Source organism: Panthera leo, chromosome E3, assembly GCF_018350215.1.
Source record: "Panthera leo isolate Ple1 chromosome E3, P.leo_Ple1_pat1.1, whole genome shotgun sequence".
NCBI classification, from domain to species: domain Eukaryota; kingdom Metazoa; phylum Chordata; class Mammalia; order Carnivora; family Felidae; genus Panthera; species Panthera leo.
This window is the reverse complement of record NC_056694.1, coordinates 22,434,131-22,461,343: the sequence shown is the minus strand read 5'-3', so window position 1 is coordinate 22,461,343 and position 27,213 is coordinate 22,434,131. Positions and strand designations below refer to the sequence as shown.

The 27,213-nt window shown below is 46.9% G+C and overlaps 1 protein-coding gene across 3 annotated transcripts in view; it reads left to right on the top strand.

Moving 5' to 3' along the window:
• The first annotated feature begins 4,475 nt into the window (after nt 1-4,475).
• The window catches only part of PRKCB (protein kinase C beta), a 331,318-nt gene continuing 308,580 nt past the window's right edge, over nt 4,476-27,213 (top strand). The window contains exons 1-2 of one of the 3 annotated variants that reach the window (XM_042922009.1): nt 4,476-4,781; nt 5,790-5,821. In XM_042922009.1, coding sequence (XP_042777943.1) covers nt 4,609-4,781; nt 5,790-5,821 — 205 coding nt within the window. In that variant the 5' untranslated portion in view covers nt 4,476-4,608. The remainder of the gene's footprint in view (nt 4,782-5,789; nt 5,822-27,213) is intronic. The other 2 variants (XM_042922012.1, XM_042922011.1) reach the window with 2 other exon arrangements.

The following is a 27,213-nucleotide window of genomic DNA, read 5'->3' as shown; positions in this document are numbered from 1 at the left end:
TTAACTTTAGAAATCCGTTTTAGCCCAATATATCCAAAATGTTACAATTTCAACATGTAATAAAGATAAAAGTTATTTATGAAGTATTTTACATTCTTTTTCATTCTAAGTACTTGATATTTTGGGACGTATTTTATACTTACAATCACATCTCAATTCAGATGAGCTACATTCCAGATACTCACTAGCCATATGTGGCTAGTGACTATGATATTGGAGAACGCAACCTGGAATGAAAGATTTGGAAGGCAAACTATTACATCTCCACCCCTGTTTTACAGGAAAGCAAGGCACAGAAGGAGGAAGTGACTTGTCCAGGGTTATGCACTACGGTGGGTTGGGTGGTGGCCCCTGCCCCCCCAAAAAGAAGTGTTCATGTCTTAATTCCTGGAATTAACATTCCTGTGAATGTTATCTTATTTGAAAAGTTTGTTTGCAGATGTAATTATGTTAAGGATTTTGAGATGAAGAGATCATCCCAGATTATCTGGTTGAGCCCTAAATCTGATGACCCGTGTCCTTGTAAGAGATACACAGAGGTGATTAGACAGAGGAGGAGAAGAGAGACACAGAGAGAGACATTGATATGAAGATGGAGGCAGAGATGGGGGTGATGTGGCCACAAGCCAAGGAATGTTGGAAGCCACTGAAATTTGACATTTACTTACTTCTGAGAGACAGAGAGAGAGAGAGCATGAGTGTGGGAGGGGCAGAGAGAGAGGGAGACACAGAATCTGAAGCAGGCTCCAGGCTCTGAGCGGTCAGCACAGAGCCCGATGCAGGGCTTGAACCCACGACTGGTGAGATCATGACCTGAGCTGAAGTCGGATACTCCACCAACTGAGCCACCCAGATGCCCTGACAGACACTGAAATTTGGAAGAGACGAGGAAGCATTCTTCTCTGAAGCCTCCAGAGGGAGTAGGGCCCTGTCGACATCTTGATTTCAGCCTTCTGGCTCCCAGAATTGTGAAAGAATCAATTTCTGTTGTTTTTAGCCCACCTGGTTTTGTGATAATTCATTATGGCACCCACAGAAACCTTGAAGCTTGGACTTAAGACACGTTGGACTCCATTCCTGGCCAGAGCAACCTGCCTCCCGTTGCCTCTGAAATCTTTCAAGCGGCTAGCATTCGTGCCTTTATTAGCAGGGTGGACCGAGTGGGGCTCTGGTGACCTAGAGGACCCACAATGAATCTACAGCAAGCCTTTAGGTCCATGTGGCACCAAGCTGTGTGGTCACCATCTCTTGCCTTATCTACTCAAATGATCTCGACTGCTTCTCCTGCTTCTATTCTATCCCCTTTTCAATCTATTTTCCACACAGTATCTGGGGTAATTTTAAAAACAACAACAACAACAACAGGTGGCTCAGCCGGTTAAGCATCCGACTCTGGCTCAAGTTCAAAACTCACGGCTTGTGAGTTCAAGCCTTGCATTGGGCTCTCTGCTGTCAGCAAATAGTTTGTTTCAAATCCTCTGTCTTCCTCACTCTCTGCCCCTCCCCCACGCGCATGTGTGTGTGTGTGTGTGTGTGTGTGTGTGTGTGTGAGCGCGCGCGCGCACTCTCAAAAATAAACATTTAAACAACAACAACAAACAAAAAAAGGAAGCAAGTAATCAGGCCACTTCTCTGCTCTCAACTGTCCAATAGCCTCCTGTTCGCTGAAATGAAATCCAGACTCCTTACAAGTCTACAGTGCCCTGCTACCTTACTGACCTTGTCTTGTACCCTTTGTGTCCTCTCCTCTCCAGCCACAGAGGCCTCTTTCCTGTTTCTCCAACATGCTGAGCACACTCCTTTCCCAGGTCCTTTGCATTTGCTTGTTTTCTCTGTCTCGATCACTACCCTCAGATAGCACGGTGGCTCACCCTCTCACTTCATTGAGATCTTTTCTCAGATGTCCCCTTATCAGAAAGGGTTTTCCTGGCGATTGTCATTCTTCATTCCTTTACCATGTTTTCTTGTTTCTTTTACGGCATCAATCTCTACACCACCTAGTATAGGTTTGTTAGTTTATTAGGTTATTGCCTATCTTGCCCATTAGACTATAAGCTCCATGAAGGCTGGGCCTGCTGTCTGTTTTGTTTAACAGTGTGGAACAGCACCTAGCTGGTGCTCAATAAATTCATTGCTAAAGGAATGAACAAATGAATGAGTGAATGGCGGAATGTGGGTTCCATGTAACCATATCTTGCTTCCTAGAGAAGTCAGAATCTGGATATTTATGTGAAATTCTATACCCAATATGAACGAAAAAAATTCTGCTTCGCTGGCTAAAAAAGTGCATCTAAGGGCCACCGGTTGTATACCCCTGCCCTGGGGATCTGGGTCCAATGGGAACTGTGTCCCCTCATCCTCACATGGTGCAGCCCCTCCCAGAATCCAGTGTTTCTTTGGTATCCACCAGCCCTTGCCTCTCCAGGCTCGGGCCCCATGAGGTACTGTTTGTTGTTACAGAGCAAAGTCATCCAGAGCAGTTCGTTCAAAAGGCAGGATGTGGGCTGCAAGCTTCCAGCTCATCGGTTCAAAGGAAATCTACTTCAGCAGCAATGTCTCCTGGGATGTTTTCCCAAGCCTCCCTGGTTGGTGATGGGGCCTCTGAAAGGACTAATAATAGACAGGCACGTCCAGTTTCCAAAACATGTCAACCTTAAAAGTGAATGCTATTTTTTCCTCCTTACCTTTGAATTCCTATGCAGCACAGGGACATTCTATTAACACAGCCCTGGCTCTCCACATGTAGCCTAATAATGACTTAACCACTCAGCAGCTTCCAGGCGAAATCGTCATGGCGGTACCTGAGCTTCATTAGGCAGGAGTTCACTGTAGCTTGTTCAACTCCACCCTGCTCTCTTTCGTGCCTTTATCACCAGTATGCTTTGTAGTTAGCGTGGCCTAACCTCTCCATTCAACAACAGCATGACTTTGGGTGTATATCTTAATCACCCTGAGCCTCACCATCCTTCTTCACAATGAAAATTCTGGACTTACACAAGGTCGTTGTTGCAAGGACTAAGTAAGACAGTGCAAGTACCTGTGACATCTACCTAGCACTCGAGGTTTATTATTATTGAACACATACAGGACACAGTGAGGGGTGAGGGGCAGTGTCCTTTAAGCTTTCATTTGCTCACATATTTACATAATCACTCATTCAACCGATATTTATGGGGCTCTGAGACGGTGTCAGGCACGGAGTTTGGCTCTGATGACATAATGGTGAGCAGTGCCTACTCTCAGAACCTAGGTGTAGTGAAGAAGTTCATGGTCTAATGCAGCACTGTGTTCCCAGAGAGTAGGGCATGGTGTGGGGGATGTCTGAGACACAGGGCATGGATAGGCTAAATCATACTGCATTATTTACTCATCTGGACAATTACCATTCTTTTTGGTTACCTTTCCATCCTTCAGATTCCATCCAGGAGAGGATCCCAGTTGGACGTTAGTGTGTCTTTAGCATCTCTCTAATATCTTTTAATTTCCCTCTTTAACAAATAGAAGCCTCCAGATGCAGGTATTTTGGGCAGGTGGTAGCATCTGGAGAGATTTTACTATTATGGATACCTCTTGCTATTCAAATTCAACAACCGGATAGACTTTTTCTTTTTCTTTTTTCAGATGGGGCACAAATATGACTAGCATTTGTGAAGACGGGTCACCTTCAGCCCCATTTTACAATTGAAGAAACTGAGTCTCTTGGTGGAGGGGATGGACAGAAAGTAGGGAGTTCCCTTCTAAACGGTTGGGCAAGCGAAGCCAAGAAATGTCTTTGTGGTGGATATATATATATATATATATATATATATATATATATATATATGGGATGTGTATATACATATATATATACATGTACGCTCACACACACACACACACACACACACACATAATAATTGTGCTCCTCCCCTACCTCTGCAGTGTGTGCGTATGTGTGTGTGTGTGGAGCCACAGGCCTTTCCGAATGAGTGACAGCGGGAGTCCATCCCTCCAGGAGACGCGTGCAGAATGACCAATGGGATGGAGGCGGGGTGGATGGGCACCAGTCTCTGCAGAGGCCGGGTGGAATCCGTCGCGCCCACCCTTGCCACCTCCCACCCCCAGTCCCCGTCGGTCCTTCCGCTCTGGGTTCCCCAGGGGGCGCACCCAAGGTGCTCATCCCCTTAATGCAACCTCAGGCGCAGGAGTGGGGCAGGGGGCGAGGCTCAGGGCTGACGATAGCAGGCTGCGGTCCCCGCGCCGCAGCGCTGCGGCGGTGAACACTTCGCTGGGAGGCCGGCAGTCTCAGGGGTGCCAATATGTAAAGCAGCTGGCGGCGCTGGGCGGGGCCTGGGCGCGATGCAAATGAAGGAGGCGGGGCCTGCCCGGGGCTCCGCCTCCCTCCCCCGCAGCTGGGGCCAGCGGTGCCAAGCGCAGCTGGACGAGCGGCGGCAGCTGGGCGAGTGACAGCCTCAGCTCCGCGCGCCGCGGCGGCCAGAGCCGGCGCAGGGGAAGCGCCCGCGGCCCCGGGCGGCAGCAGCGGCCGCCTCCTCGCGCGCCTCCCGGGCCCGCAGCCCGCGCTCCCGCGGCCCCGGGGCCGGCACCTCTCGGCTCCCGCTCCCCGCGCGCAAGATGGCTGACCCGGCTGCGGGGCCGCCGCCGAGCGAGGGCGAGGAGAGCACCGTGCGCTTCGCCCGCAAAGGCGCCCTCCGGCAGAAAAACGTGCACGAGGTGAAGAACCACAAATTCACCGCCCGCTTCTTCAAGCAGCCCACCTTCTGCAGCCACTGCACCGACTTCATCTGGTGAGAGCGCGCCGGCGCAGGGGCACCTTCCCGGGGCCCCGAGGGCAGCGCCGCGCGCGGGGCCCCCCTCTCCGCGTCCCCGAGGGGGAGACGAGGGCCGCCGGGCCCCGCATCCCCGGCTCCCCGCCCCGGACGCCCAGGTGCACGGTCCTGCGGCTTCCTCCTCCCCGGCCCCAGACGGCCGGCCGCGGGGCGCCTCCTGCCCGCTCTTCTTCCCAGCCGCCTCGGGAGAGCCCCGGGGCCGCGTCGCGGGCGCTGGTTCTCCGGCTGCTCCGAGCGCGGGTGGCTGTCCCTCCCTGGAGGGCAGCACCTCGAGTGCCCGCTCTCTCGGGGTTCCCCGTCTCCCCGCCTCTTTCCAGGCTCGCGGCGCCCGCACCCCCTCCCCTCCTTTCCGGGGGCAGTGCCCTGGGTGTCCTGTCTATCTCCCTGCGGGCGTGGGGCATCCTTTCCTCCCCTTCTGTGTCTCCCGCCGTGCCGCCCCGGGTTATCTCTTACTGCTCTTTCCTGCGGGCCAGGGTTCCCCTTTGCGCTCCTCAGTTTTCCCCTCGCTTCACTGCGGAGACCTTTATTCCCAGCTCTCGCCCCGTCCCTCTAGACATGGGGAGCCCTTTCTCTCTTCGCAGCCCCCTGGGGAACCCCACCACCGCGGGGTCTTTCTCATCCTCCCTCTGGATGTGGCTTTATCTCTTCTCTTTCCCCGAAGGTACCGGGGCATCTCTGTGGGCAGATCTCCCGCCTGGCCCCCACCCTCCCTGCGACGGAAAGGCTCCCCCCATCCCGCCACCTGGTGGTCGCAGCCTCTCTCTTCTGCCTTCTGAGGGGGAGGTGGGGGTTACCGTCGAGCTCCCAGCTGCCCCCTCCCCCAAAGGCGGAAGACTCTTGGGCACCCGCCTGTGGCTAGGAGGTTGCACCTGGGGTAGAGGGACCGGGGAAGGGGGGTGACGTGGGGGAACTAGCTGGTGGCTGGGCCCCTAGGGCTGCCTGACATGCCTGTTTCTGCCTTTGCAGGGGTTTCGGGAAGCAAGGATTCCAGTGCCAAGGTAGGCTGTGGGGCTCTGGGGATGCCCAGTTTGTGGGAAGAGATGGTGAAAAAGACTTTCTAGAAGTGACTGAGTTAGGCAGGGAGTGGAGGAATCGTATCTGTCAGAGTGACCTGCCAAGCTAGGAATGCATCACCACAAAAGGGTCCTTTTAAGGCGTGTGTTTATGTGGGGGCAGTGATGCTTCATCCAGGACAGGTGAGTGCCGTGAGAGACCCTATTTCTGCCTTTGCGGCTGGAAGAGCCTGAACCTACCTTGCTTGGCCAGTCCTGCTTCTGGAAGAAGTGTCTCCAGGGGCCATTTCTGGGAGGATCCCTTCCTCAGAGAGGCCCTTCCTCATCTCACAGAGAGAGGTTCTATCTCTTCCCCTGCTTCACAGAAGTCTCCACAGGTGGCTGCCGCCTCTGCATATGGTGCATCCCCTAGAAAAGTGACCGGGGTTGTCCCCTGGGCCTCCTCCCTCTCTGAAAGAGGTCGTTCCAGATGGGGTGCCTCGCCGATGCTGATTGCCTTTCCATCTTCTGGCTACTACAGGAAGGACTCCAAGTGACTGGTTACCTGGGTCTTTGCACCTGGTTTGAGATCCTTGACCCTAGCCAGAGATGCTCAACCTAGTAGTGACTTGTACTCCTGTGTAAGGTGGCCTTGGCCATTTCTCACTGCAAACTCGCTCTCCATGGTCAAATTCCCTGTGGACTTGTTTAGCCCTTAGGGTATCCAACATTTTTTGAATTTGATGTCCACATTCAGAACTGGGAGATTTCACATACATCCTTGAATTTCCAGCTTTGAGTTTGCTGAGAATTGGTCCTACTTTCTTGTTGGAACAGTTTGGAGTTATTTTCATAGTTGGGGGGGGGGCACACATTCACCATTTTATCTCAGTCCTTCCCAACCAGGCCCACCTCACCCAGAATTTCTGTCTCTGGTAGGCATTCAAGTTTGCAACTTCTGTTCTGGGAAGTTTTTTTTTTTTCCCCCTCCCCAATTCTGAGGCATGTGTGGTTGAGTTTGGTGAGAAATGTCTCATTTCTGGGGCGTGTCTTAGGGGCAAATTGACCACACTGGGGAGTGGGGTTTAGATCAGGAGAAGAAAGCATTTGAGCATTCAAGAGTCTGTGACGTGACAGTACTGATTTTTTTTTTTTTTTTTTATGTTATAGCACCTCCAACCCTCCAGGGAAAAGTCCAGTAATCCCTGGTGAGTGTAGGTGGCATTGTCAGTCATACACGGTGCTCTCATTGTGGCACTGCTGTCTTCTGAGACTCTCAGGTTCCTTCACCTGAGATCCAGGGAAGAGCTGGCTCATACAGTGAGCCTTCAGACCTTCCCAGCCTCTCTTACCAAGATGTGGAGCCCCAGCCAGCCTCACACTCTGCACCAGAGAACTTCCTAAATCCCTTTATAATTTTTTTCCAGTTTTACATACTCTCTTTTTTAAAGTTTATTTATTTTGAGAGAGAGAGAGAGAAGGTACACGTGAGCAGAGGAGGGGCAGAGAGAGAGAGAGAAAGAGAGAGAATCCCAAGCAGGTTCCACATTGTCAGCACAGAGCCCGACATGAGGCTTGAACCCACGAACCATGGGATCATGACCTGAGCTGAAATCAAGAGTCGGACACTTAACCGACTGAGCCGCCCAGGTGCCCCTCCAGTTTTATATGCTCTTATTTCAATTTTATTATTATTATTTTAATTGAAGTATAATTAACATCCAGTGTTATGTTAGTTTCAGGTCTTTCCAAATCCCTTTAAAGTGGCAACAGCTTAGGCTCTTTTGCAAACAGATTGTTTTCTAGAACTTTGGCCCCTGAAGCAGAATATCAGTGGTGTCTTAGTGCTGGAATGTGTAGATGATCTTTGAGGTTACCTTTCACTTCCATGCATGTCTTTGTCTCTTGCTGGTGTCCAGGGTGATTTTTGAACATTTTTATTGCTGCTTTCCCACCCGCTCTGCAGTCACTGATGCTTGGGGAAGTCACTCCGGATGTGTAGGTGATGACATACCTGAAGCAGGAGATCCTGTTTTTCAAAGCCTGGAAAGTGGTAGGAATTTTCTGGTGTAGTGAGAGTAAAGCAGAATTAAAGTTTCTCATCAAATACGGCAACTTCAGAGGTAGAAGTACGTGCGATTATTATTATTATTATTATTATTATTATTATTATTATTAATCACCTTTATTTTTCTCCTGTCCCTGAGGGGCAGTGTAGGGTAGTGCACATACATGTATAGGCCATCAGGCAGGTCACTGTGGGTTTGAATTTGGCTTCGAGGCTTCCCAGCCGTGTTACTGAGCTCAGGTGTCTTGTGTATAAAATGGGTCCAATAAACAGGACCTACCTTAAAAAGTTGCCGAGTAGCCCAAAGCTGTTGCATGGGAGATGTTTGGATCAGAGCTTCGCACAGAGTAAGTGCTCAGAAAAGATCAGCCCCTGGGATTGTCCCCCAGCTCCCCCAAGGTGGGGGCTGGTGTGAGAGAAGACTGTCCCTAGAGAGTTGCTTTGCCATGGAACCAGCTGCTAGGTGAGAGCTGAAATGCAGCTGTGAACATCTGGTCACCCATGTCACTGTTTTGGCAGTTTATTCCATCTGGGCTGGAGTGGGAAGGAGCAAGAGAGAGGGGATAGGGTGGATTGGCAGCCCCTGACATAGAGATGCTTAGGTTGGAGGGAGGCGTCCAGGAAGCGGAGAAGGTTATCTTCTGATCTGCTCAGAGTTGCCTGGGACTGATTTTGGAGCCACCTGAATATTTTGGCACCACCGATTTCCTCTGAAAGTACGCCCAATTAAAATGGGATCCACATTTTATAGAGAACACATAAGGATTTATTTATTTATTTATTTATTTATTTATTTATTTATTTATTTTTCAGAGAGAGAAATAGCATGCAAGTGAATGAGGGGCAGAGAGAGAGAGAGAGAGAGAATCCCTTGAGGGGTAGAGAGAGAGTGCGGAGCCTGAACTCACTCAAAGTGGGGCTCGATCTCATGAACTGTGAGATCATGACCTGAGCTGAAGTGTGATGCTTAACTGACTGAGCCACCCAGGTACCCCAAGAATACATAAGGTTTTAGTTTCTTACATTAGTCAGAGGTCCAGAGCCCAGGGTCCTATCTCCTTTCAGTTTTCTGCTCCACCATCCAGGAGGTGACAATTAGCTCATGGTCTAAGTAAGAAGGATGCTAGATTATCCAGTCATCAAATCTTTGTTTCAGCCAGCAGGAAGGAGGAAAGGGTAAAAAGACAGGCAAAGGTCACATGCTCACTGTCCCTTATGGAACTTGCTGCAAGATACTTCTGCGTCTGAGCTATTAGCTAGAACTTAATCGTATACCCACACCATGTTACAAAGGGGTATATGGAAAATGTGGTGTTAATTTCAAGTTGTCCTGTTCCTGGCTACAAGTTAGGGTGGCGGTGTTCCGTTTCAAAAGTAGAAGGGGAGAGGGGGTTAGTCTGTGCCATTCTTGGGTAGGAGTTGTGTAAGATGATCCTAAGGCAGGGAACCCCCTGAGCCTCCGTGCTCCATTGTGCTGCCGTGGAAATTGGGGATGCTGGGATGGGCTGAGGGAGGAAGGATGGAAAGTCCATCAGCCATGGGAAATCATGGATTTCTGTGTGATCAGGGGAGCTTATGAATAGATTCCCTTGTTTTTGTACTGCTAGAGGACAAAATTCTAGATTGCCATAAAATTTCTCCCCTTTTTGTTACCCACGGTCTCTATGTTCTATAAAACCACTCTCTGTGAGGTAGCTTAAGGCCTCTGGTGACAGAGTGCTAGGGCTGAACATCTGTATTATGAAACTAAATTCTGGATAATAAATGGGACCCTCAGAGAAGCAAGGCTGACTTTTCTCTGGCATTCTTTAGAGGACCTTAGAACTTGCATTTGTGTGTTAATTGTAATGAAAACAAGACTTTGGGTGGAATTAGACTCTCACCCCAAGAAGCTTTTGCAGTTTGGCAGAGAAAAACTAATTAAAAAAATTTTTTTTAAATGTTTATTTTTGAGAGAGAGAGAGAGAGAGAGAGGGAGAGAGAAAGAAAGCGGGGGAGGGGCAGAGAGAGCGGGAGACATAGAATCTGAAGCAGGCTCCAGGCCCTGAGCTGTCAGCACAGAGCCCGATGTGGGGCTCAAACTCATGAACTGTGAGATCATGACCTGACCTGAAGTCAGATGCTTAACCTACTGAACCACCCAGGAGCCCCAAAACTGTTTTTTTTTTTTTTTTAAAAGGAAGTCACTTTAGTATAAACAGGCAAACAATACAATTTAGAGATTCAGAATTCATAGCGTGGGGTTAGAGTCAGGTAGAACTGAGTTTCAATCTCTGCTCTGCCACCTACTTGCTTTGTGAACTTGGGCAAGTCATCCACCTGTAGTGGCCTCAGTTTCCTCATCTGTAAAATGGGGCTAATAGTACCTATCTCATAGAGTTATGGTATACACCAAGGTATAAGAGAAATATCCACAGTAAGTATCCATGACTCTAAGTGAGACGATCATTATTACTTGATTCATGGTAGGAAACTGTCAAAGTGGGAGAAGTTCATTCTGGAAGTCATCGAATGACTAGGCCAGTTTCGTGTATTTAGGTAGGTTTTCCTCTCAGATGTGTTTCTTCATAGACTTTGGGCAGCACCAGTGAGTGCACTGCTCAGCCAGCCAGGCTTGTTTAGATTCTCTTTTCTCACCCTTTCCTCGTGAGAAAGATCTCAACTTGTCAGGGACTCTCTAGAAAAACCCCAGCTCACTAGTTTTCTGACTATGAAAACCTAGCAGGGATGATTATAATGAGTAACTAGCTCTTCCCTTTCCTGTGTAGATCTGAAAGCAGTTTTCTTAACCTTTTAATAGAAGTTATTCTTTAAGAACCCCAAAATGTTGCATGAATTCAAACATTGCCGTTTTTATCCCGTTTAACTCTATGGGATACAAGTTTATTTTCGTGTGTAGTCAACACATAGAGATTAAAGTGTGCTCTTTTTAAAAACAACAATCAAAGCTGAATCAAAGGTTAATTTTATTTTTGGCATAGTTTTCCCTGGCAACTTATAATGTGATATCTTATACTTTAGGTAGGACTTTCTCATAAAGAGGGCTTTTTTTTTGTTTTTTTGTTTGTTGGTTTGTTTTTTGTACAATCGGTAAGTCAGGCTGTGAGCTACTGAAGCAGCCTTCTATTATTCCATTTCCCTTCCAGAAGCAGATCCCAGAGGACTGTGAGTGAAACTCTGCTCACCTCTTAGCTTTTTCTGAATGTGTCCTGAGTGTTCAATGTGGGTAAAAGGCAGAAGCTCTTTGACTTTGTATTTGATGGTTTGACTTTTTTATTTTTTCCACCTGAAGTGGGATTTTAGGCCCAAAGTCCCATTTGAAATAAAAATCTTCAGGTGAGGGGTGCGTGGGTGGCTCAATGAGTTAAACGTCTGACTCTTGATTTTGGCTCAGGTCATGATCTCAGGGTTTGATTCCTGAGATTGAGACCCACCTCAGGCTCTGGCCTGATAGTGTGGAAGCCTGCTTGGGATTCTTTCTCTCTTCCTCTCTCTCTGTCCCTCCCCTGCTCACGTGCATGCTCTCTCTCTTTCAAAAATAACTAAATATTCAAAAAATTTAAAAACCGGTAACCCCACATTGGGCTCTCTGCTGTCAGCACAGAGCCTGCTTTGGATCGTGTCTCCCTCTCTCTGCTCCTCCCCTGGTCATGCGAGCTCACTCTCTCTCCCTCCAAAATAAACAAACATTAAAGAAATATTTAAGTGAATTAATGCTGGGTCTTAAAAAGGAGGGCTGATTTGTTGGAGAGGCAACAGTAAGTTCATTTTGAGCTGTCAGGCACCCAGGGCAAGCTCAAAAAGCTTTGTCACTGGGCAACAGAATGCCTTTCTAAGTAAATATGGAAAATACCACCTTTGGAAATGTAACTGATATGATATGCAGGTTCTTAGAAAGTAATTAAACAAATACGTTGTATCTGAGTACTGGTGATACTCCAGGTGTCCTGCCTAGAACCACATCCAGCCTGCTTATGGTGTCTTTGGCTCAAGAAAGAAAAAGATAACAGAGAAAGTAATTGGTCAAAGGAGGAACCAAAGGTTTGACAATTATTTATATGTATTCTTGTTATTGGAGTCTCTCTTTCTTCTTTCTCTTTTCCTGCCTAGCTTTTCTTTCTGTCTCTGTGCGTACGCACACATGTGTGTGTATATAAAAAACACGTAAATACATCAGTATGTCACAGTTTTGAGAATATGCATCTCCTTTTGATGCTTTTCAGCTACAGGTAGTTAAATTACTACTAAGTACAATTTAAAATCCATGTTCTGCTCCTTTGACTTTGGAGTCTAATTACTTCTTGGGTGGGTAGGGGGATCAGCTGAATATTTCACCATGTCTGGATGATGCATTCAAAAGCTTGGTCTCATCATTTTTGGCATTTGATCTAATTTCATGGATGCTTTGGCTTGACTAATCCTATTTCTCCATTAAAATTGTGTGATATTATATAGATAGATTGTTGGGCTTTTTATAGGGTATACAAAATCCACAGTGTTTACATGTGGCATTTGGAGGTGTGATGGCTGCTTGAAAATCTAGTAGGAACCTTATATATTTACGTGCATTTATGCATCCATCCATTTCCATCCATCCCTCCATCCATTTATCATTCTATATATCCATTCATGCTTCCAAAAAATATTCACTCATTAAGTTCTATATGTCAGGAATTATTTTAGATGGCAGGAATACTATGGTGAATGAGCTCAAGAAGATCCTAATGTCATGCAGCTTACAGTGTAAATATTCTGTGAATCATGGGGCACCTGGGTTGCTCAGTCAGTTGAGCGTCCAACTTCAGCCCAGGTCATCATCTCACAGTTTGTGAGTTCAAGCCCCATGTTGGGCTCTGTGCTGTCAGTGTAGGGCCCCCTTCGGATCCTCTGTCCCCCCTGCCCCGCCCTGTGCCTCCCCCACTTGAGCTCTCTCTCAAAAATAAATAAACATTAAAAGATCAATATTTTACCAATCATTGTAACCATATTTAAGCTTACTTTTGTTAAGCACTTTGTAGGAAGTGTACAGGATACATGAGAATTTATAAGGGGGATGCTACCCTATGCAATGGTTGGGGTGGAGTCAGGGAATCCTTTGGTCTGAGAATGAAAAACCAAAAATGAAAGGCAAATAACTTCCCATCCTTCGAAGTAATTGGAGAAAGTCTGAGTTGCCAGGGAGCCAGAGCTAAAAAATCTGTATTGTGTGAAGCTGCTCATATCCTGGGTGAAGATACAGAGAAGGTCTTATCTCTGTCACATTCTGCAGAGAAGCCCTGAATCTTTCCTTGTGCCATGGTCGCGAGTAAGATGAATATTTAGTAGAATCAGATAGCTACCTGAAGATGGCTTCTCTCCCAGTTCGACAAAGAACTTCATCACCTCCTGGCTAATAACTCAGATAATGAACTAGCTTCCTTTTTGTTTTAGGGGTTGCAGTTTGAGTTGGAGAAAAAATCAGATCATTTCAGAGGTGGAGGAACAAGTTTGAGCTGACAGGTTGAGAATAGGTAAAAAGGGAGCGTAAAGCATTTCAGTGAGAGGCATCTGAACTGAAAGCCAGTTTTTAGGGACACAGGATTACTCTCCTTGACTCCCAGATACCTTCCTTACCCTGGGTCGAGGTCTGATGTTCTACAGCTGTTCATTTTGTTGGCTTAGGCGGTGTTTGCTTTCATTTGGAAGGTAATTTGTAAGTAGTTTCACAGTAAGCCTCATTGAATCACATGCAGAAAATGATCTCCGTCTTTTCTGATCTCGGTTTGGTGCTAACATGTCTTTAATGCCTCTCTAACACAAATTTGGGCACTGAATAGATGCTTTTTATTTTTTATTATAAAAGAACTACAGGGGATTATGAGCACATAGGGGTATGTTAGTTTCTATCCTTAAACCATCCTCCCCACACCCACTTTTGCCTAATGTCAAGTCTCGTCCTGTTTTACCTCTGGGTCTAATTTCATACTGGCTGTTCCTTCCTGTGAATAGAGAAGGAGCATCATTGTTTTTCCTGGAAATGGTTGGTGTTGGAAGAAAACTCGATGTAGCCGAGAATTGAACGATATCACAATTGTAGGCTCCAGTGAGGTTTGGAAGAGACGGTGGCTTTTATTCAGGAGTATGAATCTTTCAATATTACTATTGGTATTGTTGCTGTTACTTTTTATTGTCCTCTGTCTTGCTTGTTTGTGTCTCCTGGATGTCTCCTTTTCCCTCAGCCCACACACAGAGCGTTGCCCTACTGAGTCAGAAGGGGAACTGAGACCCAGACTAGGAGGGTTCAGATGCCTTCCTGTTGAGTCTTGGCATTTACTAAGTAGATGGAAATTAATTTAGCTCAACAATAACCATGTTCCCAGGTGGGGGGCGGGAATTTTAGACTCTTTCTTCTTTTATCTTGCTGCTGTCCAGTGACCAGACTTTGGGTTTCTAGATAGGCAGTATAAATTGAATTGAGAATACAGGCTCAAAAAATCAGATAGGCCTGATTTCAAATCCTGCTCTGTCTCCATGACTCTATGACCCTGGGCTGGTGAAGCATGATCCTGCTTGATCCAACGATCTATCTCTCCATCCATCTACCCACCAACCCACTCATTAATCCGTTCATGTATCTATTATTCAGCCATTTTTCCATCTGCTGTCCATTCATCTATCAGTTCACCCAACCATCCATCCATTCCACCATCCATCTAGCCATCTGTCCATCTGTCCATTCATTCACTCAGCAAATATTTGAGTGCCTACCATGTTTCAGGTACTATTTTAGGCACTGGAACTAGAGCGGTGAACCAGACAGAGTCCCTGACCTCATGGAATTTACATTCTAGTGGAAGGAGAACAGTAACTAATAAATAAGTTAGAAGAAATGTTTTGTAAAATGTCCCGTTGCAGTATGGGCTTTGGAGAGGAATCTATCCTTGTGCCCTTGACGATCTTCCTGGTCATTTGTGGGGAGAACAGCACATGGCCAGTTAGTTCTGCCACATAAATGAGAAGTGGGATGACATCCTTACTCCTGGGAGGGGTGGAGAAGATTCCACAGAGGAGGTAACATTTGGGAACAATCTTACAGCAGGAGTGGGAGTTCCCAGATTGACAGGAGGCTGGGGGCTGGGAAGGGTGTTTCACGCAGAGGACAACTCAAGTTGAGACACACAAAGGAGAGAACAGGGCACATGCAGGGACTGGGAAGGAGGGTGTGCTTGGGTTGGGGAGGGGCGGCGCTTGGAGATCAACGTCACATAGGAGGGTTTGGACCTTGTGAAGGCAGGATAGCGACTAGGAGGTGCTTGTTGTCATTGTTCTAAAGAGGGTGAGGGAAGTGGCTAAACGTTTGAAAAAGGAGCATGAAGCGCATTTGAAACAGTAATTGCTGTGACTCAGATCCCGAAATTCCAGGCTTGTGGGCTTGGAGGGCAGGTACGAGAAGCTGAAATGACCATTTAGAGGTTGTGGGGGGTGTCACCGGAGCACTGAGGGTCTCACGTCATAGAGGGACGTTTGGATTTTCGTGTCAGTCATATTGTTGATTGTTCTATTTTGGGAGGTGGTTACTGGGTTATTTTTACGGTTCTAACAATAGGGATATCTCTCTTCCCTGCATCCTTAGGCGGAGAGGGCCGTGGAAATGATTTTTCCTCTGAAAGGAATCCTCCCACTGCCTTTCTCCCGCCCGGCTGCTGTCACTTATCCAACACGTGTTAATGGAGCCCATGCTGCATGGGTAGTGAGGAGTTTGTGCTTTGGAAATTGAAAGGCATTGCCTCAAATCTTGGCTTCTTGGTACAGGGCCGAGGAACATATTTCCTTAAACACTTTGAGCTTCTGTCTCTTTAGAGGTAAAAGGAAACAATAGTATCTTGTTTATAGGGCACACGTCCAGTAATTCCTTAGTGCCTCGCCTGACATGCACTGAGCGCTTGATAAATGGCAGCTATTTGCATTTATTCCTGGGGCTGGGTGCCGTCTTGTCCTTACTGACTCTATAATCCCGTTGGGGAGGCAAGTGCAATGAACCTGAGTCAAGGACTTGATGCAAGAATGAACGTGTTTACACGCTGTGGGCAATAGTATTAGGTGCAGGTGCAACTCACAATGTTTCTGAGTGAGAAACTCTTAGCTGGGGTCAGAGCTGTGACAGGAACACGGGTGAGCAACAGTGTTTTCTGTGCAACAGTTTCCTGGCTTTGGAATCTTTAATTTGTGGGAAACCTCAGAAGCTGAATTGAGATCTGTGATGGTCCCATCTGCTGTCTTCATTTTGAAAACGTGTTGATGGCATTTCAACTTTAAATAGATTTCTGACCATTTCACTTTTTAAATTTTGAGTTCCCTTCATCCTCCAGATGGAATGTTTACGTGCTCTTTTGGGTTGAAGAAGAAGCTGCCAAATAATGTGGGTGAAGGTGGAGGGTGAAGTCTGCAGGAGTGCCTCTAGTCTTGTGATGGTGTGCTTGGGTGATTTTTAGGAGCTAACCATATTTTGAAGATCTCCTTTCCCTCCCCAAAGTGGGGGCCATTATTTAGAACTTTGGCGTTGCTGCAAATGAGAATTTCAATAGTTATCTGGGTTGTTTTTATGTACATGGCAAAATGTATGGTTGGGAGTATTGATAATTCTATCTGGGCCAAATAGTGCACCTAGGGAAGGAAGATCGGCATATAGAGTGGCAAGGGACCTCTTTGTATTTCAGTTAGATACTCATGTTTTTAAAAAAAATTTTTTCTTCTTCTTTTTTTAAAAGCTTATTTTTGAGGGAAAGAGAGGGAGAGAGAGAGAGAGAAAGAGAGAGAGAGAGAGAATGTGCTTGTGAGCATGAGCATGAAAGGGGTAGAGAGAAAGAGAGAGAGAGAACCCCAAGCAGGCTTTGCACTGTTAGCACAGAGCTCAACCTGAGGCTTGATCTCATGAACCGTGAGATGATGAACTGAGCCAAAATCAAGAGTTGGACGCTTAACTGACTGAGCCACGCAGGCGCCCCAGATACACCTCTTTTGATGGCTGGCATTTCTGTTCTTCCCAGGATTAAGTCCAGAGTCTTTCATATGAGTTACAAGTCCTTGTCTGCCCTGGGTCCCCATGAACCTCACTTGTACCTCCCTTTTACCCACTTTTCACTTTCTAGCTGAAGACCCAACATGTCTTCTTCAACCATGATATGCTCCTACCTACCCCAGGGCATTTGCACATGCTCTGTTTTCAGCTTCAACTGCTCTTTCCTCTCCTCTCCCCCAGCTTGCCTCCTACTCCTCTTTCAGTACTTAGCTCAGTGTCACTTCTTCAGAGAGGCCTTCCCTGCTTTTCCAAACTGGGTCCCCCCTTGTACAATCCCATAACTCCTTGTCAGCTTTACATTTTCTAATTGTATGTTAGTTTGAGTGTTTAGTCTTTGCCACCAGAGTGTCAGTTTTGTGAGAGTAGGGGCCACATCTGTCTCACTTCCTGTTCTTTCTCAAGTACCCAGCTCCAAACCTGGCTCATAGGATGTGCTCAGTAAATACCTGTTGACTGAACAGAATGGTATAGGGGAGAAATGACTGTAAGAGGGAGTCCTGTGATTTGGGTTTTGGTGCTAGTTTTCTATGGCTTGATCTGTGATTTTTATGAGAACTATATCACTTTCTAGCTTATAGGCTTTGATCACTTTTGTTTGAACTCTCCCCCTCCCATTCCCCCCACCCCAGCAAATTGCCCTTCATAGAGCCTGTTGGGAAATGATTTTAAAAAATATGTGAATGCTGCTAACCTGGAGACACAGTCTCATGCTTTGCCTGTGTTTCTCTGTGAAGATGAACAGTTCCTCTCCTGAAGTCCCTGCCTTTGTTCATCATGGGCCCTGGTGGACTGGAGTGAAAAGAATGTCTTCCAATATAACATATGCTAGAAGCCACCTCAGTTGTCTAATAGCAGAATAGTGGACACACAATGGAATATCTTACAGCCACGTACGGGAACAAACTGCAGCTATGTGTAACATAGATGACTCTCCCAGGGGTAACGACAGCTGCAAAAGCCAGGCACCGTACCTTCTGTATGATCCCGTTTACTTGATGTTCAGGAGCCGGTGAAAGTAACTAGAGGGGTCAGAAGGGAGGACAGCCCTTACCAGGGGGTAATCCCTGAGAGAGGCTTCTGGGATGCCACCAGTGTTCTGTTTCTTGATCTGAGTGCTGGTTACACTGATGTGTTCAGATCATGACATTTCACTGAGCTGTATACTTGTAAGCACTTTTCTGTTATTATACTTTAATAGAACATTTATTTTGTTATTATTTTTTAATGTTTATTTATCTTTGAGAGAGAGACGGACAGAGTGCGAGTAGGGGTGGGGAGCAGAGAGAGAGGGAGACACAGAATCTGAAGCAGGTCCAGGCTCTGAGCTGTCAGCACAGAGCCTGACGTGGGGCTCGAACTCACCGAGATCATGCCCTGAGCCGAAGTTGGATGCTTAACCGACTGGGCCACCCAGGGACCCCTTAATAGAACATTTAAAAAGCAAGTGTAAATCACTGAGGCTGAACCTCAAAAATATCAGCTGGGACTTTTTTAGTTGTACACACAGAAGTGACATCTGTATGGGAGACGAGCACCTTCTGGAGTCAGTCACTGAGGGCTGGTACCGTTTGCCTTCTTGGGGGGGACATCTGCTTCTTATTTCAATGTTGCCCATCGGGTGCAAACTGTAGAACCAGGAAGCCAGGGCATTCTGACAATTTTCCCATCAAATAATTTAGTTCTGCTAATACACGGAAAACTTGGAGCTCAAACTGTTTTTAGGGCTTGCATTTAAAAACGTCTGTAATGGGGGACCTGGGTGGCTCAGTCGGTTAAGCGTCCGACTTCGGCTCAGGTCATGATCTCACGGTTCGTGAGTTCAAGCCCCGTATCAGGCTCTGTGCTGACAGCTCGGAGCCTGGAGCCTGCTTCGGATTCTGTGTTTCCCCTCCCCCATTCATGCTCTGTCTTTCTCTCTCTGAAAAATAAATAAAAACATTGAAAATATATTAAAAGAAAAAAACAAAACATCTGTGCTAGTTAAGGTACTAGTAAGAATCTGTTAAAGCTGCTGTAACAGATAAGCCTTAAAGTCTCTGCAGCTTAACAGAAAGCGATTTCTTTCTCTCTCATGGCCCAGACCATTGTGGGTGATCCTGGTCAGGCATTTTTCCATGCAGTCATTGAGGGTTCCAGCTTTCTCTCCGTTAGCCCAATGGATGGGGAGAAAACATGAGAAAGCACACTCATTTCTTTTTTTAATAATTTTTTTTTTTTACTGTAGGATTCTATTTATTTATTTATTTTTTCAATATATGAAGTTTATTGTCAAATTGGTTTCCATACAACACCTAGTGCTCATCCCAAAAGGTGCCCTCCTCAATACCCATCACCCATCCTCCCCTCCCTCCCACCCCCCATCAACCCTCAGTTTGTTCTCAGTTTTTAAGAGTCTCTTATGCTTTGGCTCTCTCCCACTCTAACCTCTTTTTTTTTTTTTTTTTCCTTCCCCTCCCCCATGGGTTTCTGTTAAGTTTCTCAGGATCCACATAAGAGTGAAACCATATGGTATCTGTCTTTCTCTGTATGGCTTATTTCACTTAGCATCACACTCTCCAGTTCCATCCACGTTGCTACAAAGGGCCATATTTCATTCTTTCTCATTGCCACGTAGTATTCCTTTTAATAATTTTTTTAATGTTTATTTTATTTTTTTAAGTTTATTTATTTATTTGGACAGAGAGCGAGAGAGAGCATAAGTGGGGTAGGGTCAGAGAGAAGGAGAGACAGAATCCCAAGCAGGCTCCACACCATCAGTGCAAAGCTGGATGCAGGGCTTGAACTCACGAACTGTGAGATCACCACCTGAGCCGAAGTCGGAGGCTCAACTAACTGAGGTGCCCCAAAAGCACACTCATTTCCTAACTGCTCCCGCCTGGAAGGGACATATGTCGCTTCTGCTCACCTTCTGTTGGCACAGGGAGGGCCGTGTCAACCGCGAGGGGCACTGGCACATGTCAGCCAGCTCTGTCTGGTGGGAAAACATGTAGGTGAACACAGCAAGCCCTGCCCCGGTCCCCACAGCCGCGATTTCCTTTTCCTTTGGGATGATGTATCCGATTTGATCTCTCACTTGACTTCAGTAAAAACAGATGTGCAACTCTAGACCTCTTTATCTTATCAAACATATGAGGGTATGTTTGGGGGAGAGCCTGGTCTGTTTTGCTGCAAAGTATGAAATGAAGAAGCACTCTCCTTGTTTTTAGGTATTAGAACAGTCTGGTGCTTGTCACAAGTGGTAGTTTGCCAGCCGGTCAGAATTCTTGGCTCTCCTGGTTGCCGGTGGACGTCGTAAACACTTCTATGTTCTTTTCTTTTGCTTATTTGTCACCATTCCTGGAGACAAATCCTTTGGTGGTTCTGCTCTTGGCTGTCTGGACATCTAATAGACCAATTACCTGTTGTGTGTTACAAATCACCTCAAACTTTAGTGGCTTAAAATAACTACCGTTTTATTTAGCTCTTCTTTCTGTGGGTCAGTGATTTGGGCTGGGCTCAGCTGCGTGACCCTTCTGGTCTGGACAGGGGTTGGCGGTTGCTGGCTGGGCTCACACATCTGGGGCCCCAGCTGATGGGCCTGGGACGCCGGGGCCTTTCTCCAGGTGGTCTCTCGTCTTCCATCAGGCTAGCCTGTGCTTCGTCTCACGGAGGTGAGCGTGTTCCCGGTGCACAAAGCAGTGGCTGGAAGGCCTCTTGAAGCCTCGGCTTGGAGTTGCACAGTGTCACTTGTGACATATTTGGTCAGTGAAAGCAAGCCACAAGCCCATCCCAGAATTAAAGGAGAAAATAAAGGAGGAAATGGGCTCTTCCTCTTGCTGGGAGAAGCTGCAAAGTATGGCTGGCATTTTGGGGAACCTACCAGACCAATTTCAGGCCCGCATGACTGCTTAGCTCTAGAAAACATGCCCTCATACAGAGCACGTCTGCTGAAGTGTACTGGCTTCTGTGGCGGGTCCTAAGTGAGTGCCCACTGCTTGCACCTGATAAGAGCACCTACCTCATAGGAAAGAGGCGGGGCCAAATGATACGTTGTTGTGTAACAGGCACAGCGCGGGGCTTGGCACACAGGACACGCTGAATTCTAACACCATCGCCACTGAATACTGCCACCATTACTCCCAACCATCTGGGTCCTGCCTTGTGCTTGGTGCTTCACCAAGAGCTTGAGATTTGGAACATGAGGTCCTGGCCCTTGTGGGGGGAGTGGAGAGGGGGAGATCCTCAAAGAGACAGACACGAGAGTGAATTTGTGTGATCCAGTGTGGCGAGTGTGATTATAGAGCTGTGGTGGGATAGGATGGGGTCAGACATCAGCTCCTCTGCCGAGCACGTGTGGAGTCCTTTCTTAGCCTCTTTAATCTTTGGTGTCTCGTCTGTGAAATGAAGGTGAGGATCCTGAGCCTACCTCCCAGGGCACCATGTAGATCGAACGAGACATGGTTTGCAAAGACATGTGATTGCTCGTTAAATGTTAGCTCTGGAAACAAAAAAAAAAGGTCTCAAAAATACCCTCGGAAAAATGTCCTGAGGTCAGCATTCTCACTTAGTTTTCCTCCTGTGACTTTGGCCAATATCATTGCTGCTTTGTCTTAAAAGATGAAGATCTGCACACAGGTGGCTTATTGGAGAATCAGGTCTGGGGCACGACACGCATGAGGGATTGAGGGAAGCAGGGAAAGAGGCTGGCTGCACCCTGGTGCAGTAGTTGTAATAGAGACCAAAGCCAATCCATGGCTGGAGCTGGGATGGCCCTTCAGAAGTGGGACGATGGTGGCGGGGGCTGGGGGCGCCTGGGTGGCTCAGTCGGTTAAGCTCCTGACTCTTGATTTCGGCTCAGGTCATGATCTCATGGTTTGTGGGTTCAAGCCCCGCATTGGGCTCTGTGCTGACAGCGTGGAGCCTGCTTGGGATTCTCTCTCTCCCTCTCTGTCCCTCCCCTGCTCTCTCTCTCTCTCTCAAAATAAATAAATACACTTAGAAAAGAAAGAGGTGGGGTGATGGGGACCCGCACCAAGGAGACATTGGTTGAAGGCTGCTCTTGGGAAGGTGGCATGACCATGGGGAGGGAGGATGCACCTGTGAGCCTCAGGCTTCAACACCCCCAGCTGCAGGGGGAAGGAGTACCTTGTCCATAGAGGGGTGAGGAGGAATCCAATCCATGCTTCCAGGTGTCTTTTAGAGGTTAGCTCCAAACTGTGTCTGCTTGATCATTAGTAAGCCTGTGGGGTTTCACTGGCCCTTTCACAGAACTGATTTATTTGCTGTCTGGGTTCAGAGACCGTGTCTTGTCAGCACCAGAATATTATTTACAGAGAGTCTTAATCCGAGTAAGCCTAGGGCATGAGATTGGCTTGCCCACGGCCACCCAGCTCCTAGGAAGGAGATCTGGTGTTCACATAACTGACCTGACTTCCCCTATACCCTGTCTTGCCAGCCTGTTTTCTAAGCCTGGACTCTGTGACTTCAATGCCTTGTTGCCCTTGGCCCTTACACCTTATTGCAGCTCCACTTAGGGATGAGTTTTCTTGAATTCCTCTAAATGTATTTTTTAACTGGATCGTCACTCATGAAGGGTCATGAAATCAATTTAGTAGGTCATGAACACCATGAACAAATAGAAAACCGTCAGAATGGATAATACTCAGGAAGCGTAAGTATTGCCTCATAAAACTTGTATTTCACGCGCACGTACGTAGGCACGCGTGAACTGGGTCAAGTATGAAGTGTTTCTCACTATGGGTAATGGTCAGTGTAGTTTGAAAATCACTGTGAACAGTATAGAGCAGAGGCCCTGGAGGCTCGTGAAATTGGCCCACGGACTGTGGAGGCTTTATTTCTTTCTAGAGAGGATATAAATGCATTATTTTGAATTCTTTATAATTAGAGGTTGTATTTTCACTCCGTCACAATATCCCAAGATTATTTTGATCGGTATCTTTGAGCTTTCAGATATCACTGATGAGAGTTCTTTTTCCGAATAGAATTCTAAGTATAGGATAAGAGGTTTTGAAAGTGGTATTGTTGGGTTCGGTGGAACTACTTGTCTGACCTGAGTACTGTCTCTAATGCTAGCATAGAGCCGTCCCGCTCCTGCAGAGAGAAGGAACTGATTATCCTGGGGGATACTGTGGGTTGAGAGAGAAGTGTTCTGCGAACAGAATCAGCACAGAGGGAGGGAGGAGGAGCTGGGTAAGGTCTGCACAGAGCTTCCGGGAGACGTGGGAACGGCATGCTCTGCTCTCAAGGAGGTGCCTCGTATCCCCGTATTCCCCGTGGTGGCTCTCTGCCGAGAGTTGCCTCCAGCTGGGATTTCCAAGGGCTGAGGTCAGTATGTGTTTATATTCTCTGGGGTTCCCGATAGGAGGGGGCCCAAATGACAGCTGGTCTCATTGTTTTCCCCTTCAGACCTTCTCTGATTTGGTGCCCGAGGCCCCCAGTGGGTGTCAGGCTGCCCCAGATGGGACAAAAAGTCAAGTGCAAGGGAAAAAATGAAATCAGGGGTAGACCTGTTCCTGCTTTGGTGAATGTGTTTGTTCTTCTGTAATCCCTATGGGGGGGCTCTCTTAGCTGGGAGAAGAGCTATTTCCTGGACATCTTCAAATAAGGCTTTCAAATGCAGCTCGCTTGAGTTGATGTTTATTGAGTATGTGCTATGTGCCGGGCACTGTTCTAAGTGTTTTTTGTATATTAAGTTATTTATTTATCTATTCATTAAGTTTATTTATTTTTTTTTTATTTTAAGAGAGATAGCACAAGCGGGGGAGGGGCAGAGAGAGAGAGGGAGAGCGAGAGAATCCCAAGCAGGCTCTGTGCTGCCTGCTGTGGAGCCTGACATCGGGGCTCAAACCCACAAACCCTGAGATAATGACCTGAGCCCGAACCAGGGGTCAGTCGCTTAACCGACTGAGCCACCCAGGTGCCCCTGTACATTAACTCATTTAATTCCTACAGAGCCATATAAGGTTGCTCCTGTTATAGTGCCTTTAAGAAGATTTTTCCAGGGTTACATAGAGTCAGGACTGAAACGTAGATTTCAATTCAGGGTTGTATAGAAGGAATGTAGAGGTGAGCGTGATGGGGAAGGGAGGAAAGACAGCTGGTATCTGTGGGCTCGCGATGAGCTGGCCATTTCTCAGACTGTCCCTGTGAATCTTTACCCTCCACTAAGACTTGCTAGGATTGTTGTTCCTGTTCACAGAGGGGGAAACAGGCTGAGTGAGGATAAAGAGTTTTCCTAAGAACTGCAGAGCCTAGACTGAGTTCAGACCCACTGGAGTCAGACCCGAGTTCTCCTGCGCAGTGAGGGGCTCAGGGTGGGAGAGCTGTGTGGTGGGGAAAGGTCCCGGGCAGGGTGAGTGAGAACAGTCAGGCCAGCTCTGGGGTATGTGACCGTGACTAAGATCATCTCCAGAGGCAGCAGCAGCGGGAAAATTGGCAAAATGATGGGATGTGGAAACTCCTAGTGGGAGAAATGTGTTTTTTAATCGTTGTGGGTTTTTGTTGTTGTTTGCTTGTTTTGTTTTTGTTTTGTTGTTTTGTTTTGTTTTCCCAGTGAGGGAGTTTGCATATGTGTAGATTTTTGTTTGTTTGTTTGTTTTTGGCCATAGGATTTTTTTTTTTTTTTTTTTTTTTTTTTTTTTTTTTTTTTTTTTTTTTTTTTTTTTTTTGCCATAGCCCCAAATAAAGAATTCAGAAAGTGACTTCTGGTCTGAGGGCTTGGGATGGTCATATGACCACAGTCAGCTGATTTCCTTGCATCTTTGTTGCTGAGCTGAGAACTGTCAAAGTCTTGGGTCACTTGGAAGGAAGGGTCACAAACAGCAGCTGTGTTCATGGAATGATAATGCTTCCTGGGGACCTGTTCTAATTTGTTGAGGCGCTGAGCTGAATGCTCACACATGATCTCCTTTAAAGCACCTTAGGAGCTAAGTCTCATTTTAACTCCCTGAAGAATCTAGGGCTCAGGGACCGTAAGTAACTTGCCCCAGGTCTTGAAGCTAAGAAGTATTTGAAGAGGGTGACAATCCCAGGCTGGCTGAGTCTGAGGCTCACGGTTCACATACCCTGCCAGGAGCCCTGATCAGCCTTCGGCGGGAGCACGGAAGGCATGGTTTCCATCCCTGTGTGTCTTTTCCAAAATCCACCCAGAGGAGAGTAACAGAGAAGAAATAGCACAGTGTGGTCCAGCTGGTATATTTGGCCGCCTCTTCTGTGTGGGGAAATACAGGGAAACCAGGCATGTTTCTGCTCTCAGGCGGTCCCCAGTCTCCGGGAAAGACCCGTAGATCGAACATGTGTAGCACAGTGTGGTACGTGTTGTAATCGTGCTGGTGGTGGGAACACTGGGGGCATCTCGCTTCCCAGGGTCCTGGGCAGGCTGCACAGAAGGGGCCCAAGTTCCGGGCTGGGTTTTGAGGAAGTTGAGGCAGTGAGGGAATGAGGAAGTGAGTCTTCGAGGTGAGAGAGGATGTGTGAGAGAAGGGACACGTGTTAGGAGGAAGTCGAAGCACCAGGAATGTCAGGCTTCAGGAAGAGAAGATTTGGAGGTGGCAGACAGAAGGCAGGGGAGAGGAAGACTTCTGGGATTAGAAGTGAGCGTGACCTTTCAGGGTGGTGGGCCAACATCTTTAAGTGCTGACAAGAGAGTGTCTAAGTAAGGGAAGGGGACCCCGAGGACATCTTTGGGGAGGGGGGAGGGGAGAAGGGGGAGCATGGGTGAAAATGAACAGAAAAGGGAAAATGGATTGGAAATTAAGTAAGCTTAGAGGCCTGTTGAGAAATTCTTGCCTGTTGGTTTCTATTTGTTTTGTGAAGTAGGGAAAAGAGAAAGATCTAGATTCAAATGCTATGCAAGTATCTTGTCCTTAGCACTCTCATTTTATTTATTTATTAAAAAAAATTAAGTTTTATTTATTTATTTTGAGAGAGACAGAGAGAGAGAGAGAGAGAGAGAGAGATCACAAGTGGGGGAGGGGCAGACAGAGAGAGGGAGAGAGAGAGAATCCTGAGCAGGCACTGCACTGTCAGCACAGAGCCCAACCCGGGGCTCGATTTCACGAACTGTGAGATCATGGCCTTGCTGAGATCAAGAGTTGGACGCTTAACTGACTGAGCCACCCAGGTGCCCCTGCACCCTCATTTTTAGACAGGGGTAGATGATAAGGAGGGTGTACCTTCCTCATAGAGTTGTGAGGATCAAATATGGCAATGCCTGTGTGGGGCAGAGCAGGACTTTGCCTGGCACATAGCACAGAAGTAAAGCATATGAATATCGTCAGCTGCTGAGCGAGTTCTTGTTGGGGTATTTGATGAATGCAGGAATCATAAATAGCAGTAGTAAATTCAACAGGAGGAGATGGCCTGTGGGGAGAGACAGTGAATTCTGTGGGTAAAGACAGTTGAATTTGAGATACCTGTGGTATACCCAGGTCTAGGTATCCAAAAGGCCACTGGGAATGTTAAGAAGTCAGGGATGGAGGTAGAGATTTGAGAATTATTAATATTAATACAGGGCTATATTTTTCTCAAAATATCTAACGCATATTACCGGTGGTACTCAAAAGAGTTTAATTGTATAAGACATTGAACAACATGGAATTACTTCTTTTTTAATCTCTTCAATTTTCTTTTAATTTTTCTGGTTGCTAAATTGTCTCAATTTGGGGCTATCATGCTTAAACATCTTTCTAAAGCATGCTGATCTGCCTTTATTTTTTTATTTTTTTTACTTTTTAAAAAGTTTATTTATCTTTTTTTTTTAGTAATCTCCACACCCAACATGGGGCTCGAACTCGTGACCCCAAGATCAAGAGTATCACACGCCACTAACTAAGCCAGCCAGGCACCCCAGTAGTCTCCCTTTTTAATAAAACCAGGAAGGCAACCTCGTTCCTACTTCCCCAATTCTGGTGGTTGTCTCAGACTGGATGCTTTGGTTGTTAATAACAGAACACTTAACAAACTGTCTGAAGGGAAGTGGCTCTAGGGTTAGCCTGATTGGGGCTTATCAGGGTCATCAAAAACTCAGGATTCTCCCAATTATTTCTTTGCTATCCTCAAAGTGTCATCAGGATCTCCCCTCTTGGTCCCAGGAAGGCTGTGATAGGGCCCCGAGAGTCATAGGCTCATAGGCTCAATGTAACAGCCAGAAGGAAGGGGACACAGGACAAAGGATTTGTCTTTACCTCATGTCGTACTTTGAAACTGTGGTAACTTTGTTTGACCATGAAAGACAGGGCTGACCAGCCATAAATGGCAGGGTGGAGGGAGGAG